Below are 18,245 nucleotides of genomic sequence, written 5' to 3'. Positions count from 1 at the left end.
GATTTAATATACGACAAAGCTAATTTAAAAAAAAATTTTTTTTTAATGTTTATTCATTTTTGAGAGAGAGACAGAACACAAGCAGGGGAGGGGCAGAGAGAGGAAGAGACAGAATCTGAAGCAGGCTCCAGGATCTGAACTGTCAGCACAGAACCCGAGGCTTGAATCTATGAACCACGAGATCATGACCTGAGCAGAAGTCAGACACCCAACCGACTGAACCACCCAGGTGCCCCACAAAACTAATTTTTATACGTAAAAAGTCTCTCAGAAATCACTAAGCACAACAACATGACTGACTTTCAGAAAAAGATAAAGCATACAAAAAGCAATTAAAAAATATAAATGTCTACCAAGCATATGAAAAGATACTGGTGGGGCGCCTGGGTGGCTCAGTTAAGCCGCTGACTTTGGCTCAGGTCACGATCCTGCACTCTGTGAGTTCGCGCCCCATGTTGGGCTCTGTGCTGACAGCTCAGAGCCTGGAGCCCGTTTCAGATTCTGTGTCTCCTTCTCTCTCTGCCCCTCTGCCTCTCATGCTTTCTGTCTCTCTCAAAAATAAACAAACATTGGGGCGCCTGGGTGGCTCAGTCGGTTGAGCGTCCGACTTCAGCTCAGGTCATGATCTCATAGTCCGTGAGTTCCAGCCCCGCATCGGGCTCTGTGCTGATGGCTCAGAGCCTGGAGCCTGTTTCAGATTCTGTGTCTCCCTCTCTCTCTGACCCTCCCCCGTTCATGCTCTGTCTCTCTCTGTCTCAAAAATAAATAAACGTTAAAAAAATTTTTTTTAAATAAATAAACATTAAAAAAATTTTTTTAAGAAAAAATACTCAAAGAACTTATTAAGAAAACACAAATTAAAACAAGACAGCATTTTACACTATTACACTGAAAAAGATTTGTAATAACCAATGTTGGTGAGAACAGAGGCAAACACATCCTCTCACAAAGGTGAAAATATAAAATGGTATCGCTTTTTTGAGGTGTAGTTTGGCAACAACTAGGTGGATTTTAAATATGTAAACTCTGACCTAGCAATTTCTTTTCTAGAAACTCATGCTATATACTCCCACAAATAAGATCTTACACACACAAATGTGCACCACAGTACTGTTTGTTCTTATTCTGGTCTTTTACTTTAGAACATGTTTTTATTACAGACTGTAGATACTCATACAGTTTCTACAGATAATATTATTTTCATGATAAAAGTCTAATAGTGGTTTTTTTAACTGGAGGGTGAAATGCTCGAGGAATATTCTACACTGAGTAAAAAGTGCTATCTTACATACCAGTACTTACTACTGGTATTATCAGTAGTATAAAAGTTCCCACTACAGCCCGAATCGAAATTATTCAGTAATTTATTCCCTGCTGAAAAATGCAGATGACCTAAACCAACAACCTCATCAGGAAACAATAAGGTATTTTCAGACATTCGCAAATCAGAGACTAATACCTCCCAAGCTAGCGTCTGTTAGCCTGAGGTGTCTAACAGAATCACCTATGGGCTTTTCTGTTGGTACATTTAGGGGAAGTTGCTTTTCAAAATATACATGTCCAGAATCTCCCCCCGGGTACCGATTTATTCATATGACGCAAAACAGGACCTCAAGCAAGTTAATTCCCAATTATCAGACGGTGGGTTTGGGGTTGCAGAAAGGCAGTGACAGCTCTGCCCCAAGCCTGTGTCCTGTGCTCCAGGCCAGCAATTCTCGAGTGGAGCATCAAGACGGATACCACTAAGAAACATAAAAAGACTTTCCAATAATCTCCCAAAGCTGCTCAATAACTTCCTATAAAAATTAAATAAAAGGCAGAGATATGTTGGCCTCACTCTAGCCCATGCTGTGATACGCCTTTTGCTCCAGGAGAAGGAGAAGAGATGAGCAGTGACTCAGAATGAGCAGAGTATTGGGGACACAGCTTGATAATGGATAATTCTAATTCTTCTCAACCTATTAGTAAGCAAAAATACATAAAGTTATAATTAGTTGAAAGCCGGATGCCAAAATAGTGGGAAGAACTATGTGGTGCATTCTGTGATTTTACAATTACTTTGACTTTCCTTATTTCCTTCTTTTCCTTACTCCTTAAAGACACACAGATATGTCTTTAATAAGGAAGAAAGCCAAAAGACACATAATGAAAGCCTGAGTAACAATGACACTGCATAATGATATGAACAAAAATTATGGCAGTAAAATCTGTCAGTAAATATGAAAGATTCCCAAATCAAAGGCAAAGCAACAATGAAAGAAAATTTGCAATACAACACTACTCATGTTAAATATCATGCTGAAATATGTAAATTCTAGAAACTCTAACTTGGGACAATAAAGTTTAAATTTACAGGAACTACAGGGGCACCCTGGGTCACTCAGTCTGTTGAGCGTCCGACTTCAGCTCAAGTCATGACCTCACGGTTTGTGAGTTCGAGACTCACATCAGGCTTTGTGCTGTCAGTGGGGAGCCTGCTTCAGATCCTCTGTACGGCCCTCTCTCTCTGCCCCTCCCCCGCTCGCACTCTCTCAAAAATAAACAAACATTAAAAAATATGTACTTTACAGAAACTACAGAGACTAGACAGGAAAAAAAAACATGACACCACAATTAGACAAATCCATAACGTAGAACATTCTATAATTAGCCTAGACTTTTTAAAAAGTCAGTTGGATGGAGAAATTATTAAACCCTAACTGGATCCCTGGCTTGGAAAAACTAACTATAAATGATATTTTGGGGATAACCAGGGAAATCTAAATATAAACTAGGTGTGAGATATAAGAGAATTATTAATCATATTCAATGTGATAAAGGTGTTACAATTATGAGGGTGAAGCCTGAAGCACTTAGAGGTGAGGTGTCATGATGTATCAGATATACATGTGTGCGTGTATGTGCAAGACAGAATGTGAATATCAATGTGTGTATGTGCAGATATATATCTTACATCAGTACATAGCTACAGCAAATATGATCTTTTAAAAGGTTCATATCTTCGAATCTAAGCAGAGATCATGTATTATTCTTCCAACTTCCTTGTTCATGTGAAAATCCTTCATATTAAAAAATTACGCTTATTCTTCCATAGCACAATACTGCATCTTTTAATATTCCTGTGGCACAGGGACTGGAAAAAAGTAAGACTTTTTGATAATACAGCATAATATTTTTAGATCAGCTAAATTTATTCTCACTTTTTCAAAATCTTTAAGTTGGGGATTTCCTTACTAAAATGCACCCAAAAGCTCTCTTTATTCCCTTGCAAAGTTCACTAGGGCTCTGTCTTAAAGGTCTGTGATGCTTGTGGAAATGATGTGCAGTGCTTCATCTGCGATGTATGGTGTGGCATAAATGAAATAGTACAAATGATAACTGGTTTATTTGGGTGTTTTTTTTTTTAAGTTTATTTATTTTCAGAGGGAGAGCATGAGTGGGGCGGGGGGGGGGGGGGGGTGCACAGAGAGAGAGGGAGAGAGAAAATCCCAAGCAGGTTCCCAGCATGGAACCCTATGCAGGGCTCGAACTCAGGAACCATGAGATCATGACCTGAGCTGAAACCAAGAGTCAGATGCTTAACCAACTGAGTCACCCAGGCACCCCATTTGGGTTTTTATTTCTTTTTATATCCTTTCGTTTAACCATTCCAGATACTTATTGAGAGACAGTAATATGCATAAATGATACTGTGAGAAGTTAAAAATGTAATTCACTGGGGCACCTGGGCAGCTCAGTCAGTTAAGCTTCCGACTTCGGCCTAGATCATTTTTTCATGGTTCATGAGTGCAAGCCCCACATCAGGCTCTGTGCTGACAGCTCAGAGCCTGGAGCCTGCTTTGGATTCTGTATCTCCCTCTCTCTCTCTCTGCCCCTCCCCACCTCTCAAAAATAAATAAATATTTAAAAAAATTTTAAATAATAATTCACTGAGAAAGACTTAATATATTGGATATGTTATAATAAAGTACTTGGTAGCTGAACAAATCACTACATTTAAGAACATATTTTCTTTTAAAGAACAGTTTCTTCCCTCAAACAAAAATGTATTTGCCTGGTGGGAAGATTATGAGAAACACTGTTCCAACTCAAATAACAAAACTTATAAAGGTCCCCCCACCATAAAACCTACCACAGTGCCCAGCATGTTGTAAACGTTTTAAATAAAGAATTATCCTTTGCATAAAGCCTTCCAGTAAATATTTGCATCCTCCTTCCAATTCCTGAACACTGTATGACACATAAGGAATTAGTCATATTTATACCTTGTAACCTGGGTATGAATTTATCTCATGGGCTCTAATTTATAAATTAGGAAAAACAGCATTATATAGGAATGGACCGTCATCCATTCTGCATGAATGATATCTGATGTCTTTTTTGTCTTTAGGATTATTTCATTTCATATAATTTTTCATATTTGAAACATCTTAACTTTAAAATAGCCTAACATAGGCTAATGGTCAATGCAAGATTCAAAAATCATTTAGTATACACTCCTCTTTTGTCCATTTCAAATGTATCGATCCCAGACATAAAATCTTCTAATTGTTCTTATACAATTTGATAAGTTGTTATGAATTGTAAATTCCTTAAAAAATAGACTCCCAGCATGGTAAGGGAAAGCAGTAAAAAACCCATATTAAAGATGATGATACTAAATGCAATTAAGTATCCTGGATCGGATCCTGAAACAGAATAGGAACATTAGTGGAAAAACTAGTGAAATCCAAATAAATTCTAGAGTTTGTTACTAGTACTGTATTAATGTTACTTTCTTTGTTTTAATAAATGCACCATGGTTATGTAAGATTTTATATTAGAGGGAGCTGGGCAAAGGGTATACAAAAACTCTATGCTATTTTTGTAACTTTTCTGTAAATCTAAAATTATTTCAAAATATAAAGTTTTAAAGATAACTTTAGTGGTTAAATCTGTTTAGTTTATGTCTAGACAACACACAGGGGGTGAGGAGGGGTAGGAAAAGGAAAACACCCAGATACATAATTCAAGCTTCTCAAATCTGTGACTAAGCTTCCTGCCTATTCTCAGCGCAGCTGGCACTCAGGGTTCTATTTGGTTTGTACAAAGCTCTATGGAATAGAACTTTTTTTTGCCCCTAAAAACCTCAAACGGAAATGGCTTGCTTTTCCCTAGGTTTTTTCTTTCTTATCATAACACAAAGCAACATAACAGAACACAAAGCTAGTCTCCACTAGCTAGCACCAACAGTGCAAGTTAAAAAAGATACAACCAACCCCTCGGGTTCTAGCGATAAAGGAAGATAAGAAAAGTCTGACCTGTTTTACAATCCTACCAAAGAAAGCATTTCACCAACTTTTTCAGGAAACAAGCAGAGGAACCAGAATCAGTAACTACTAATTTTACTGTGATTTAGCAAAATGCACCTCTATATTAACGAAGAGCAGTAGGAAAATATTTATTGTAATCTGCCCTTTCCCATTCCATTACTCAATGCGATTCTTGTTACTCTTCCAGGGTATCTCGGGGCGTCATAGCCCACCTACACAGTAACTCTCTGAACTCCCCAGTTATGCAGAGACACAGGAAAACCATTTGATGTAACTCAAATAACAGAAAAAAGCAACCGATCTCTTCTCAAGGAAGCATTTCTGCTTATTTATCAGCTGCCTGCTATGAAAGTGAGAATACAGAAAAAAATCAGACAAAAGATGTTATGTGATATATGTTAGTGCAGTAAGCATCCTTAATTTGTACCAAGTTTGAATTAAAAAGTACTTCAAGGGAAACTGTAGCAATTATCAAACCAGAGTATTACTGAAATGGTTTTATATGACATTCCACTGAATAAGAAATTTACAACAGTAACACTGTTTGGGAAAGTGCTGAGCGGAGGTGGGAGGTACTCTCAACACTGTTGATGAAAAATTAGTACATCCTTTTAAGAGGGCAATTTGGCATTTTTGACCATTTTCTCCTTTTTCAAAACACTCTCTTTCTTTGGCTTGCGTAACAGGTTCCTCTCTTCCATTTCCCTCTTGCCTTCTTGTCTCCTTCACTGATTTTAACTGCTGTTAGGCCTTGGAGTTCTGTCCGAACCACCTTCCTTTTAATGAATTATACTTTCTCTCCAGATCTTGTCTACTTGTGGCTTGGAGTTAGCCACCGTAGGTGACAGCTATGCAAAGGTGGTAACTTCTAAATAAATTTTACCCCAAATTTCTCTCCTGAACATTCCTCTGCAACACTCTGAACTCATGTTCCTCAACTTCAAAGGCATCCTCAAAGTTGCCTGGCAACCCTACCATCCCTTGCTCATCAGTTCACTTCCCCACCCTCTAAAACTTAGGACAGCATCTCACCTTCTGGAAATCCTCCTTAAACCCTGAATACCCTCCTGACCTTTCCCCTCACTCCCAACAGAAAACACTCCACACTTCAAGATTATCATCAAAATAAAAACAGATCTCCCTCAGCTTTGACCACCAACTGTTCATCACTTCTTCTCCCCACATCCCTCCTTTCTGAGGATGATCCCTTACTGCCTGTGCTCTTTAGACCACACAGTTATCTTGCCTTCTCAGGAACCTTGCGTTATTGTCCATCATTCTCTCATTCATGCTCTCTCTCAATATAAGGATTCACTCATAAACTGAACAATTATCAAACACAGATATGCATATCCCTTGATTCACCAAGTCTACTTCTAGGGATTTATACAAAAGACTAGCACAAAGATTTAACTGCGAGAATATTCACCCTAGTGTTTTCTAAATAGCTAAAAAATACAACCTGTAAAATAGCAGGAAAACGATTAGATACACCGTAACACATCTATACTAGGACCTACTACAGAGCTATTAAAACTGTTACTTTTCTTTCCTTACATGGAAACATTCACAATTTATAGTCAAACAAAAATAGAAGGCTTCACAACAGTACAAATTTTATGAGCCCATTTTTTTAAGAAAGCATAATACATATTTATAAGCTCCAAATACACTCTGGTTACTAAAATGTTCAACTGACTGGGTGAATGGGATTACAAGAGGTTTTTACTTTCTCCTTTTTACTTATATATAATTTTGAATTTAGCAAAAACATCTATATACATAATTAAAGATTCTATTGAATTCACAGAGAAAATCTAAATACTAAGCAAATACAAGACTACAAAAACTGAACTAAGAGAATAAGGTATGCAATTATCATTAATGTATTTTAAATTAAAACATGTTCTTATTTGGGGAGAGAAAACGTTTTTGATATTTAATGAAGTTGTCCAATTTCTTCTGAGTCCCGATAAAAATTACCCTCATGCTGGAGTGATACCTTTTACATAAAGCCAAAAGAGGTCCTTATCTACAGGAGACTAGATAAAGATGAACAAACTTTAATATATTCATACAAAGGAATACTCTTCATCAATAAAAAGGAGCAAGTTAATGGGGCACCTGGGTGGCTTAGTCAGTTAAGGGTCCTACTCTTGATCTCCTCCACCCAGGTCATGATTTCATGGTTCGTGTGTTCAAGCCCCTTGTCAGGCTCTGCGCTGTGTCAGTGCAGAGCCTGCTTAGAATTCTCTCTCTCCCTCCCTCTCTCAAAAATAATAAACTTAAAAAAAAAAAAAAGAGAGCGAACAAGTTACTGATATATACAATATGGATAAATCTCAGAAACATTATGCTGAGTGAGAAAGACTTACACAAAGAATATGCTACATGATTTCATTAAAATGAAGTTCTAGAATTAGATAAACTACTCTACCAAGGGAAAAAATGAGAATAAGGGTGAGAGGGTTGACTGGGAAGGGCAAGCAGGAAGTTCCTGGGGTGACATTAATGTTCAACAACACGATGGTGTTGCACTACACAGGTGTGTGCATTTATCAACATCCAAACTCATCCAACAGTTCACTTAGGATCTGTGCCTATCATAACTCTAGCAGATGGTACGCGTGCAGAAATGTTTCAGGGTGATCTATACTGATGTCTGCAAGTTACTTCACAAGCATCCCCCTTAAAAAAAAAAAAAGGTTAATAATTCTCTCTCTCTCTCTCTCTCCCCTTCTGCGCCTCTCTCCCACTTGTGTTCTCTAAAATAAAAAAATAAATATAAAACAAAACAAAACCAAGGTCTTAATAGCTAGAGGGATACATAGACATATAATTAAAAAAATTATAGAAACCAGGTGGTGGGTATAATTCTCCCAACTTTTTTATTCTCATTAAAAAAATGTTGGAAAAATTTAACTTAACTTTCAATAAAGTCAGCTAGCAAAGGCAAACTACCTAGTTAAATGTATGCATTTAACTTATAATACAATAACTTTCCTAATTAAACATTTTAGGAAATATAAATTATAAACTACGACAATTTCAGTTTCAGTCATCATAACAAAATCTTGTTTACATTGATCTTTAAAATATTTTTTAATGTTTATTTTTGAGAGAGAAAGGACAGCATGTGCCCTCAAATGGGGGAGGGGGGAGGGTCAGAGGGAGAGGGAAACAAAGAATCGGAAAAATTTAACTTTCAATAAAGTCAGCTAGCAAAGGCAAACTACCTAGTTAAATGTATGCATTTGAAAGCAGGAAACGAAATAGAAGAAACCGTCCTAGTTTTTCAATTACCAAATGATTTTACAGCTTGCAGTAATCTGAAGAAGGCTCCCTACTGTCAGTGCAAAACCTGAGTGGGGCTCAAACCCATGAACTGTGAGATTATGACCTGAGCCGAAGTCCAACACTCAACTGACTGAGCCACCCAGGCGCCCCTAAAATATTTTTAAATCTTTGCTAAAGAAAATGACATGGGGGCGCCTGGATGGTTCAGTCGGTTAAGCATCCGACTTCGCCTCAGGTCATGACCTCGCGGTCTGTGAGTTCGAGCCCCGCGTCAGGCTCTGTGCTAACCGCTCAGAGCCTGGAGCCTGTTTCAGATTCTGTGTCTCCCTCTCTCTCTGACCCTCCCCCGTTCATGCTCTGTCTCTCTCTGTCTCAAAAATAAATAAACGTTAAAAAAATTAAAAAAAAAAAAAAAAAAAAGAATGACATGAAGCCGTCAGAGAAATCCTTACTAATAAAGGACTTATCATTCTGTAGATGATAAACATCAGCTATAGAAGATACAATAAAATCACCTGGAAGAAAAAAATTAAAACCTTCATAAAAGTTGTGAATATTTTAGTTTCTGAATATAATCTATTGATTTTACAGTATATGTTACTATATATCATGCGTATATATATTTGTGAAGTTGCACATACAAAAAAACTATATATGCTACACTTTGATTTAAGGGTTTTTCAACAGTGATTCTGCATTTAGTTTTTCAATAATTCTATATCTTATTTTTGACATGCACGCAAACACTGAACCTAACCCCCACATACGCTGTAACTCCACCATATAATACAACCTACCACAGTAATTTCCCATCCCTCCAAATTCTCTACCAGTTATGCTGATAAGTCTAAAGAAGGTTCACATATATTATAAAAGATTCCTTCAACAAATACTTATTCAAAGCTTAATATAAGCCAAACATGAGAACTGACACGGGATGTACAATGACAAATAAGTCACGTGACCCCAGCTTACAAGGTAGGGACGGAGGGGAATGAGAGATAGCAAATAAGTAAACAAAGATAAATATATGTGTTTATGGACAGAACTGTGAAAAAAAGTTACAGGACGGAATGATGTTCAAAAGAGAGAGAACCTGCTTATGGTTAGCAGGTCAGACCTCTGTGAGGAGATGATATTAAAGCCCAAGTCCTGATGACCAAGCAACAGCAGGCTTTGTTGCAAAGAGCAGGAGAGAAGAGTTTCCCTTCAGGAGTCATAGCATGTGCCAAGGCCCGGGATGAGGAACGAGCTCAGTAGGTTGAAGTAACAGAAAGGCCAGTGTGACCAGGGCACAAACTGCAGACAAAGGTGGAACTGGTTTCAGGGAGGGCTTAGTAAGAATGCCGGATTTGATTCTAGGTGTAAAAGAAAGTCAGTGAAGAATATTAGAAAGGGAGAATGACACAGAGTCTTTTACTTGGTAGAGAAGGAGTTGTAAAAGAAAGAATAGAAGCTAAAGTAGTAGTACAGACCAAAAAAAAAAAAAAAAAAAAGGAAACAAAACAAAACACCAGGCGAACTAGGAAGTGGAAAGGAAGGCCTGAGATTCCTGACAAGAGAATTGGTAAGACTGGCTCACAAGGCAAGGGGGAGGGAGACCGTATGAACAACTGCACACACGATGGTGCTATTAACAAGGCTGACAGAGTAAGAAAACAAGTCTGGTCCTGACGGTGAGGGGAAGGTTTAGCAGGGAATCAAGAACAATTTAGACAGGATACCTTCGAGATGCCTGTAAGACAGCCAAAAGGATATGATGAGTAGGCAGCTGGATTTAGGTCAGGGGATGGGACTTAGGGGCATATCGATCAAGTTCTTTAAACTGACCTGGATGTCCATAAAATACAAACACGTGGGCCACACTCCAGATCTTATGCATCAGAATGACGAGTACATGCACACTTTTAACACGTTCAAGTGATTCTGGTGACAACTGGAGTCTGAGAAGCACCTGTGTAAATAGATTCTAATGTTATAGTTCATCACCTAGGGATGTAAGTCTTTACAGAAAAAAACAATACGTTGAGCAATAATGGTTTGACTAATCGAGAGTTATCTCATCTCCTCCAGACATACAACATTATAGAGGAAACACTGTTCTAATTAGCCATTCTTTCAAATGACATTTACTGAAGGCCACTCTGAAAGTGAATAATTTCATTTCCTAAATATTTCCTTACAAAATACACAAGAAATGGCTCATGAGTAAATCAAGGTCCAGAAAGGTAGGGTCTCTCCCAAAGGACACACAATCAAGAAGAGCCAAAATTCACAAACCAAGATAACACCAATTCCAATCTGCTTTCCACCACACAAAAATGCCACAAAGCTCATGACTATAACATTCACCATCTGTCACATGTCATGTGCAAAAATGGTTACAGTTGACCCTTGAACAAGGGTTTGAAGTACATGAGTCCACTAATATGTGGACTTTTCTTGATAAATACAGTGCAGTACTGTAAATATTTTCTCATGGTTTTCTTAACATTTTTTCTCTAGCTTACTTTATAACACAGTATATAATACATGTAGCATACAAAATACATTACTTGACTGTTTATATAACCAGTAGGGCTTAAGGTCAACAGTAGGCTATTAGCAGGCAAGTTTGGGGGAAGTCAAAAGATATACGTGGATTTTCCACGGAGTAGGGGTTGATGGTTTTAACTCCCATGTTCAAGGGTCAAATGTATAACAAGACAAAGTGGGGTGAGTGCCTTAAGAGGAACAGAAAGGACAATGAAAGTAAGAAGGAAAAAATTACTTCTTCATTTTCACTACTGAAAAGTTTTATAATTGCAGAAGCTATAAACTCTTACCTTTCAAAGCATCCACAAAAGCTACTAATAGCAAAAGTGTTTTACTCCTATACAAAAAGCACTAAGACTCTACCTAACTTAACCTACTACCTCTTCATAGACTTTGGGCCTTTAATTTAAAGGAAAAAAAAAAAGCTACCTATACAATGGCTACAAAGGCCCTGTATAAATCTAGCCCTTTAATTGCTAGATTAAAAGGTCACAAAACAGGTCACAAAACAGGTCATCCATGACTAACCTCAAGTGTTCTCATCAGTTAAATGAGAACACAGTGTTTGGGATAAAGAACCTATATACTTGGGGTGCCTGGGTGGCTCAGTCGGTTGAGCGTGTGACTTCAGCTCAGGTCATGATCTCGCAGTCTGTGAGTTCAAGCCCATGTCAGGCTCTGTGCTAACACCTGGGGCCTTGAGCCTACTTCAGATTCTGTATCTCCCTCTCTCTCTGCCCCTCCCCCACTCATGCTCTCTGTCAAAAATAAGCATTAAAAAATTTTATATAAAAAAAAGAACCTATACACTTAAAAGTCACTATCATTTATAGTTATTATTGGGAGAACATACACATAATAATCTATAACTGTTAGAGATTTTATGTTTTTCCATTCTTTTTTTTTTTTCATGTTTATTTATTTTTGAAAGAGAGACTGAGCATAAACGGGGGAAGGGGCAGAGAGAGGAGATACAGAATCCGAAGCAGGCTCCAGGCTCCAAGCTGTCAGCACAGAGCCTGACACGAGGCTCAAACCCATGGACCGTGAGATCATGACCAGAGCCAAAGCCAGACACTTAAGTGACTGAACCACCCAGGCGCCCCCGTAAGAGATTTTATTTTTACGTGAAATGTTGAATTTTGCTTCAAGTATATACTTCCATCTATCTCAATACTATACAACTAGTAATGTTTCTTCAAATGCTGGCAAATCCTCTTTGCTGAATCAATCACCTGACTCGAAACTCAGGGCCACTCTGTACTTACCTTTTCACAACAGTTCTAATGTTTGTCAACTGTTCATTATCCCCAAGCTAGACTTTAAGTTCCTTGAAGGCAGAAGCTGTGTCTTGTTCATTTCTAATCATTCAACACCTGAGCAGTGATTACGTGTCTTGCACTGATCTAGGTCCTGACAACAAAGCAGTGAACAAAATAGTCTCTGCCCTCCTCAGACCATATACTCCAAAGAGATAAAGAAATATTAATATAGGGGCACCTGGGTGGCTCAGTTGGTTAAGTGGCCGACTCTTGATTTCGGCTCAGGTCATAATCTCATCATCATTGAGATCCAGCCCCATGTCGGGCTCTGGGCTAACAGCAAGGAGCCTGCTTGGGATTCTCTCTCCCTCTCTCTGCCTTTTCCCTGCTGACATACGTGTTCTCTCTCTCTCTCTCTCTCTCTCTCAAAAATATACAAATAACACTAAAAAAAAAGAGATACTAATATATATCAATTAGTAATAAACATTATTAAATAAAGGAGAAAAGGAGGACTAGAAATACTGTAGGAGCTACTCGGTTGCTATGTTACATTGGTTATCAGGGAAAGCCTCACATATAACTGAAATCTGAACAGGTGGAGCAAGTCACACAGATATCTTCAGGAGTCATCCAGAGAGAGAGGGAGAAGAGCAAGTGCAAAAGCCCTGAGGCAGGAACATAGTTGTTATGTTGGGAAAATTCTAAGAAGGCAAAGTGATGGAGTATAACAGAGGGCAGGCTCTGAGGGAAGAAGAGTGCCATGATCTGATTTATGTTTCAAAGAATCACTCAGACTCCTGTAACAAGAATAGAGAACACAGAAGCAGTGAACCTCATTAGAATCCTGCAATTATCCAGAGGAGCCATAAATGGTGGCTTGAACCAGGTAGGCGATGATCAGGACTAGCTGGATTTTAGGTTTTCAAAACAGAACTCACAAAATTCGATGAACTGGATGTGAAAAGAAAGATGAATCAAGGAGAGATTTTAAAAGATGAGGAAGAACAGAATTACCATTAAATAAGACAAGTCAGAGAAGCAGTTTTCCCAGAATCTAGCAAATTGCCCAGGACATAGTAGACGCTCAAATATTTGTGAATTAAATTCAACTGAATAAACTCCCAAAATGAAACAGTAAACTCAATGTATTGCTGTCTATTTATGCTAATTTCCTTTAGTAATGTTTGCTGATTACACAGAGACTTAGCCCCTAACACAGCTCACGTGCTCACATGGAAACCTTACACTGCAACACAGCAACTAATCCTTACATCTGAAGTACCAGTTTCAGTTTTAAGTTCACAATTCTCTTGGATGTAAGAGAAATCTGCCATGAAAGCTCTGTGACAGCCTGAGGATTCTTATACCCAAAGTAATTAACCTGTTCGTTAATGATGTCATATTCCTGGAAGGTAGAGCAGTGCAAATAGAACCCCCTAGGGCAGAATTAATTGAAAATTATAACACTTCACGACAAATTTTCAGAATGGGACAAGACTGAACAAGTCCCCTAAAAAAAATAATAAAATAAGAAGAAGTCATCAGCATTTTTTTAAATGTCCTTTTTATCTGCAGCAATAAGTCCCTTCCAAACAATTTTGATGTAAATCTAAAATCTGCTTGGGAATGTAAAATTTCGCACGTCTTCCCCCAAGCAGGCACTTTCCTGCCAATCAGTGAAAAGGAGCTTCACTTAGGAAAGGATCGGGTGTTCTCACTCCCTACAGCACTTCTCAGGCATACTCCCAGATTTTCCAATCCAGCGCCTTTACTATATAGCTCCATAAAGAACCACAAAGTTAACAGAAATACATTAAAAGGAACGCTCCTAAAACAAAAAAGTTATCATCCTTTCCTCCCTTCCGGTTACTTTAAAAATTTAACCGAAGCTTAAAAATATTAACTGAAGTTTAAGTATCATCTCTCTTCCACATTAGTCACCCTAACGCCCCACCCTAACCTAATGTGTTTAAAAACACAAACAAAACAAAACAAAACAAAACAGGCGTACAACTTTCAGCGAAAAGACAGCGTAAAAACAAGCCCAGATCGTTCGGAGAGGCTGATCGTACTGAATTCAGCAACAGGCAGCACTTCCTTTTTCCTATCAGTAAACGGCCTTGAACCAATCCAAACAAATCTGAAATGCCAGCCAGATTCCCCGTATCTCCCCCGCTCCCTCCCCCCAAAGCTGGCCTGGAAACACAGCAGCCGCTGACCACAGAGCTGAACAGAAAAGAACCAGCACAAACAATGATTTTTGGAGGCAGGAAGGTCAGGAGCCAGGTTTTCAAACACCACCTAGTCGCGAGTTAGAGCCCGGCCGCCCCGCAATTACATTCCCCACCGAGCCGCACGCACTCCTCCCCCGCGCCGAGGGCCCCGCACGCAGATTCGAGGCAAGGTGGAGCGCGGAGAGAGAACCGCCTCGGGTGAAGGGAGTGCCCAAGGGGTGCCCGGGCGCCCGCGGAACGGAGCGCAAATAAGCACGCGTGCCAAGGATGAATGCGGCGTCCCTTAGGAGCACAGTGCTCGGCGCCTGCCACAAAACGCGGAGGGCAGGGAGCCCCAGTCGGGCTTTCCTCCCCGGGTGCAACGGGCTGGAGGGGCTACAGATTCAGGACCCCTGAGAAGGGGCCCCGGAGGCTACTACTTCCCCGTAAAAGGGTGGGGCACACGGGGGCGCAGGTAGGGGCTGCTGCTACTGCTCCGTCCCTCCTGTCATCACCGACGTAGGGGACACCCTAAAGAGCAGAGAGGGGGGGCCGGGTGGGGGAGGGGAGCACTAGAGCCAGCGGGGCAGTGGGCCCGAGGGGGCGGCGGGCGGGCGCGCGCGCGCCGGGGCGAGGAGAAGGCGCGACCCCGGCCCGGAGCCCGGGAGGCGCGAGCAGCCGCCGGACTGCGGAACGCCAGCGCTGGCCGGCCAGCGACCAGGGGAAGCGGGAAAGGGGCCACCCTCCTCCCCGCCCCCACCACACTCACCATGTAGAGGGTGAAGGGCAGGCCGAGCAGAAAGAGCCACAGGTAGAGGTGCAGCGCGTTCACGAAGGTGGCCTGGTGCGGGTCGTAGTACCAGCCCCCGCTGAGCGCGGCCCACACCCCCTGCCGGAGGATCTGCAGCGTCTGCGACCCCATCCCCACCCGGCGCCGCCGCCGCCGCCGCCGCCGCCGTCCCCGCCCCGGCCCCAGCTCGGCCTCGGTCTCCGGAGCCCGCAGCTGCCCCGTCTATCCCCCTCCGGAGCTCCGGGAGAGCGGGCCGGCGCTCCGGCGGTCGCTAGGGCTGCTGCAGGAGGAGGAGGAGGAGGCAGCGAACGAGAAGGAGGAGGAGACCGAGGAGGCGGCGAGCGGCGGGGCGGAGGAGAGCGGAGAAGAGGAGGAGACCAGCCTCCACAGCGCCGCCGCCATCTTGTCTCCTAACACCCGGAGCCGGAGCCAGGCCCCCGTGCCCGCGGCCCGTCAGCGCCGCCGCCGCCGCCGCCGCCGCGACCCCCGCCGGCCGCCAGCCCTGGGCCCGGCGGAGAGGGAGGCCCGGCGCCCGGGAGGGACGGGGAGCAAGCCGCGCCCCCTCCAGCCCCTCCTCTCCTCTCCCTCCGCCCCCCGGGCCGGCTCTCCGCGGGTGCGCGCAGCGCCTCGGCTGCGGCGGGCGCCTCCTGGCGGCTCCCGGGAGAAGCGTGCGCAGACGCGGGCCGGGCCCGGGACTGGGGCGGGGCGGGGGGAGTTGGGGTGGTGCTGGGCTCTGGGAGACTCCTTTCTGCCCCTGGCAAACCACCCTGCCAAGTGCCTTGACCAGTCCCCAAACGGGGACCGTCATACTCCCAAACCTTGTCTTTAGAACCACGTCAGCATCCTGGCTGACGTTTTATCGTGTTTATTTTAGTTAACACCTGGGAACAGGGAGGCTAATATCTGCGATGCTTAGTTGAAGGCCAAGCAGAATTCAATACAGCTGGTGACTAATGAAAAGTCACAAACGCGCTCAATTTGAGCAAGAACTGTGTTGGCCCTTGGAGGGAGCTGGGGGCCCTCGGGTGAGAAAAACAGCCACGCCAGGATTGTGAGAATTTACTACTAACAAAGACAGATAAATTAATAGAAATTCCAAGAGACGTAACAGTCTAGGGTAGACAGGTTTATCATTTTATACACGGTGATTTTACATTTTCACGTGCTGTAACTTGTAGCCATTTTTATTAATAGGCCAATCTAAACTGTGGGTCTCATAGCTCTCTTACTGCTGTAGAGACTGGGAATCATTCTTGCCTCTTTGGAACGTTTGTAAGGTATTTCTGATCTCATTGAATGAAATTTTTTTTAAAGTTTGAAGTTTGAGTTTAATTATTATAGCAATAAAAGTACTCTATATGCCTGCATTAAAGCTGCTGGAATTAATCAGAAATGCAAGAGAGCCAAAAGAAACTAGTGCTATTTTAAGAAAAGTATTGAAAAACCATTGCAATACCTCCGGGGGCCATACCACTTTATGGTTCAAATATGTTCATTCCCATTTCATCTGACCTGCACAACGCTAGAGGAAGGACAGCACAGACACTCTCCTTCTTTTATGCATAAGGAAACTGAAGTGTCAAAAAACTGTGTCCTCGTAAGTAATGGTGGTTTGAGAAGACCTCTGAAACCAGCAGTCATTCTAACTGCTGCAACTGAAATTTAATGTAGAAGTTTATTTCTCAGCACTCCACCTCATCCATTCAGACAAGAATTTGAACGGATCAGTACTGCTAGGCAGCTTTTGGTTACCTGTGGCCAGTTTAAACATATGACCAATGGTTCTCAAGTGTATTCTCAGGACCAATTGTGTCACCACACCTGAGAACTTTGTTAGAAATGCAAAGTCTCGGGCATCACTCCAGAGAAACTCTGGGTGTGGGACCTAGCAATCTGTTTGTTTATTTATTTTCAGAGAGAGAGCACAAGTGGGAGAGGGACAGAGAGAAGGAGAGACAATCTTAAGCAGGTCCCCGCGCCATCATGGCAGAGCCTGGTGTGGGGCCCGAACTCAAACCATGAGGTCGTGACCTGAACTGAGATCAAGGGTTGGAAGCTTAAGTGACCAAGCCACTCTGGCCCGTCCCACAACAATCTGTTTTAACAAGCCCTCCAAAAGATTACAATGTACCTTAGAGGTTGAAACTACCATTGTAGAACACTGTCCCCAGCCTTGATTTGTTTATTTCCTTGTGACCACAAAGCCATCAAGTTCCAATAAGATGCCTTCATATTGTGAGAAACAAATGAACACTGGCCAAAATATACTTTAAAATATATTAGTATGTCTGGGGGCACCCGGGTGGCTCAGTCAGTTAAGTGTTCAACTCTTGGTTTTGGCTCAGGTCCTGATCTCACAGCTTGTGGGTTCAAGCCCTGCATTGGGCTCTATGTGGACAGCACAGAGCCTGCTTGGGATTCTCTCTCCCTCTCTCTTTCTGCAACACCCCTCCCTCCCCCTCCTGCTCCCCCCCCCCTCTCTCTCTCTGTCTTTCTCAAAAATAAATAAACATAAAAATGTTTATGTCTGAAAGCACAATCAAGTTTAAATAATATAATTTGACAATGAAACTAGTGGTCTTGAGGCTTGGTTTTAGACATAAGGTATTGTCAACTGTTCATTTGTTTCTCCTAAAAGAGACAGGAAAGCTCTCTGAGCAGGTTTTGGAAGTGATCCCAAGCACTTCCAACACAAACAAAGATGTAAACAAGGATAAAATTCCAGTACCACATCAGTTTCCACACCAGCAAATATCTGCTTTCGTTTAATGTAAAAGGATTAACTGTAATAAGGGTGAGGTAGACTGGAAGAAGCAGAGACCAGACCTAGATA

The 18,245-nt window shown here is 41.7% G+C and overlaps 1 protein-coding gene across 6 annotated transcripts in view; it reads right to left on the bottom strand.

The window, feature by feature from the left end:
• The window catches only part of PCNX1 (pecanex 1), a 171,293-nt gene extending 155,357 nt beyond the window's left edge, over positions 1 to 15,936 (bottom strand). For all 6 annotated transcript variants that reach the window (XM_047862149.1, XM_047862152.1, XM_047862151.1 and 3 more), the window contains exon 1: positions 15,392 to 15,936. In XM_047862149.1, coding sequence (XP_047718105.1) covers positions 15,392 to 15,544 — 153 coding nt within the window. In that variant the 5' untranslated portion in view covers positions 15,545 to 15,936. The remainder of the gene's footprint in view (positions 1 to 15,391) is intronic.
• Between the last annotated feature and the right edge of the window lie 2,309 nt (positions 15,937 to 18,245).

The sequence above is a fragment of the Prionailurus viverrinus genome, chromosome B3 (assembly GCF_022837055.1).
Source record: "Prionailurus viverrinus isolate Anna chromosome B3, UM_Priviv_1.0, whole genome shotgun sequence".
NCBI classification, from domain to species: Eukaryota; Metazoa; Chordata; class Mammalia; order Carnivora; family Felidae; genus Prionailurus; species Prionailurus viverrinus.
The sequence above is the reverse complement of the archived record's forward strand: the minus strand, read 5'-3'. Positions and strand labels throughout refer to the sequence as shown.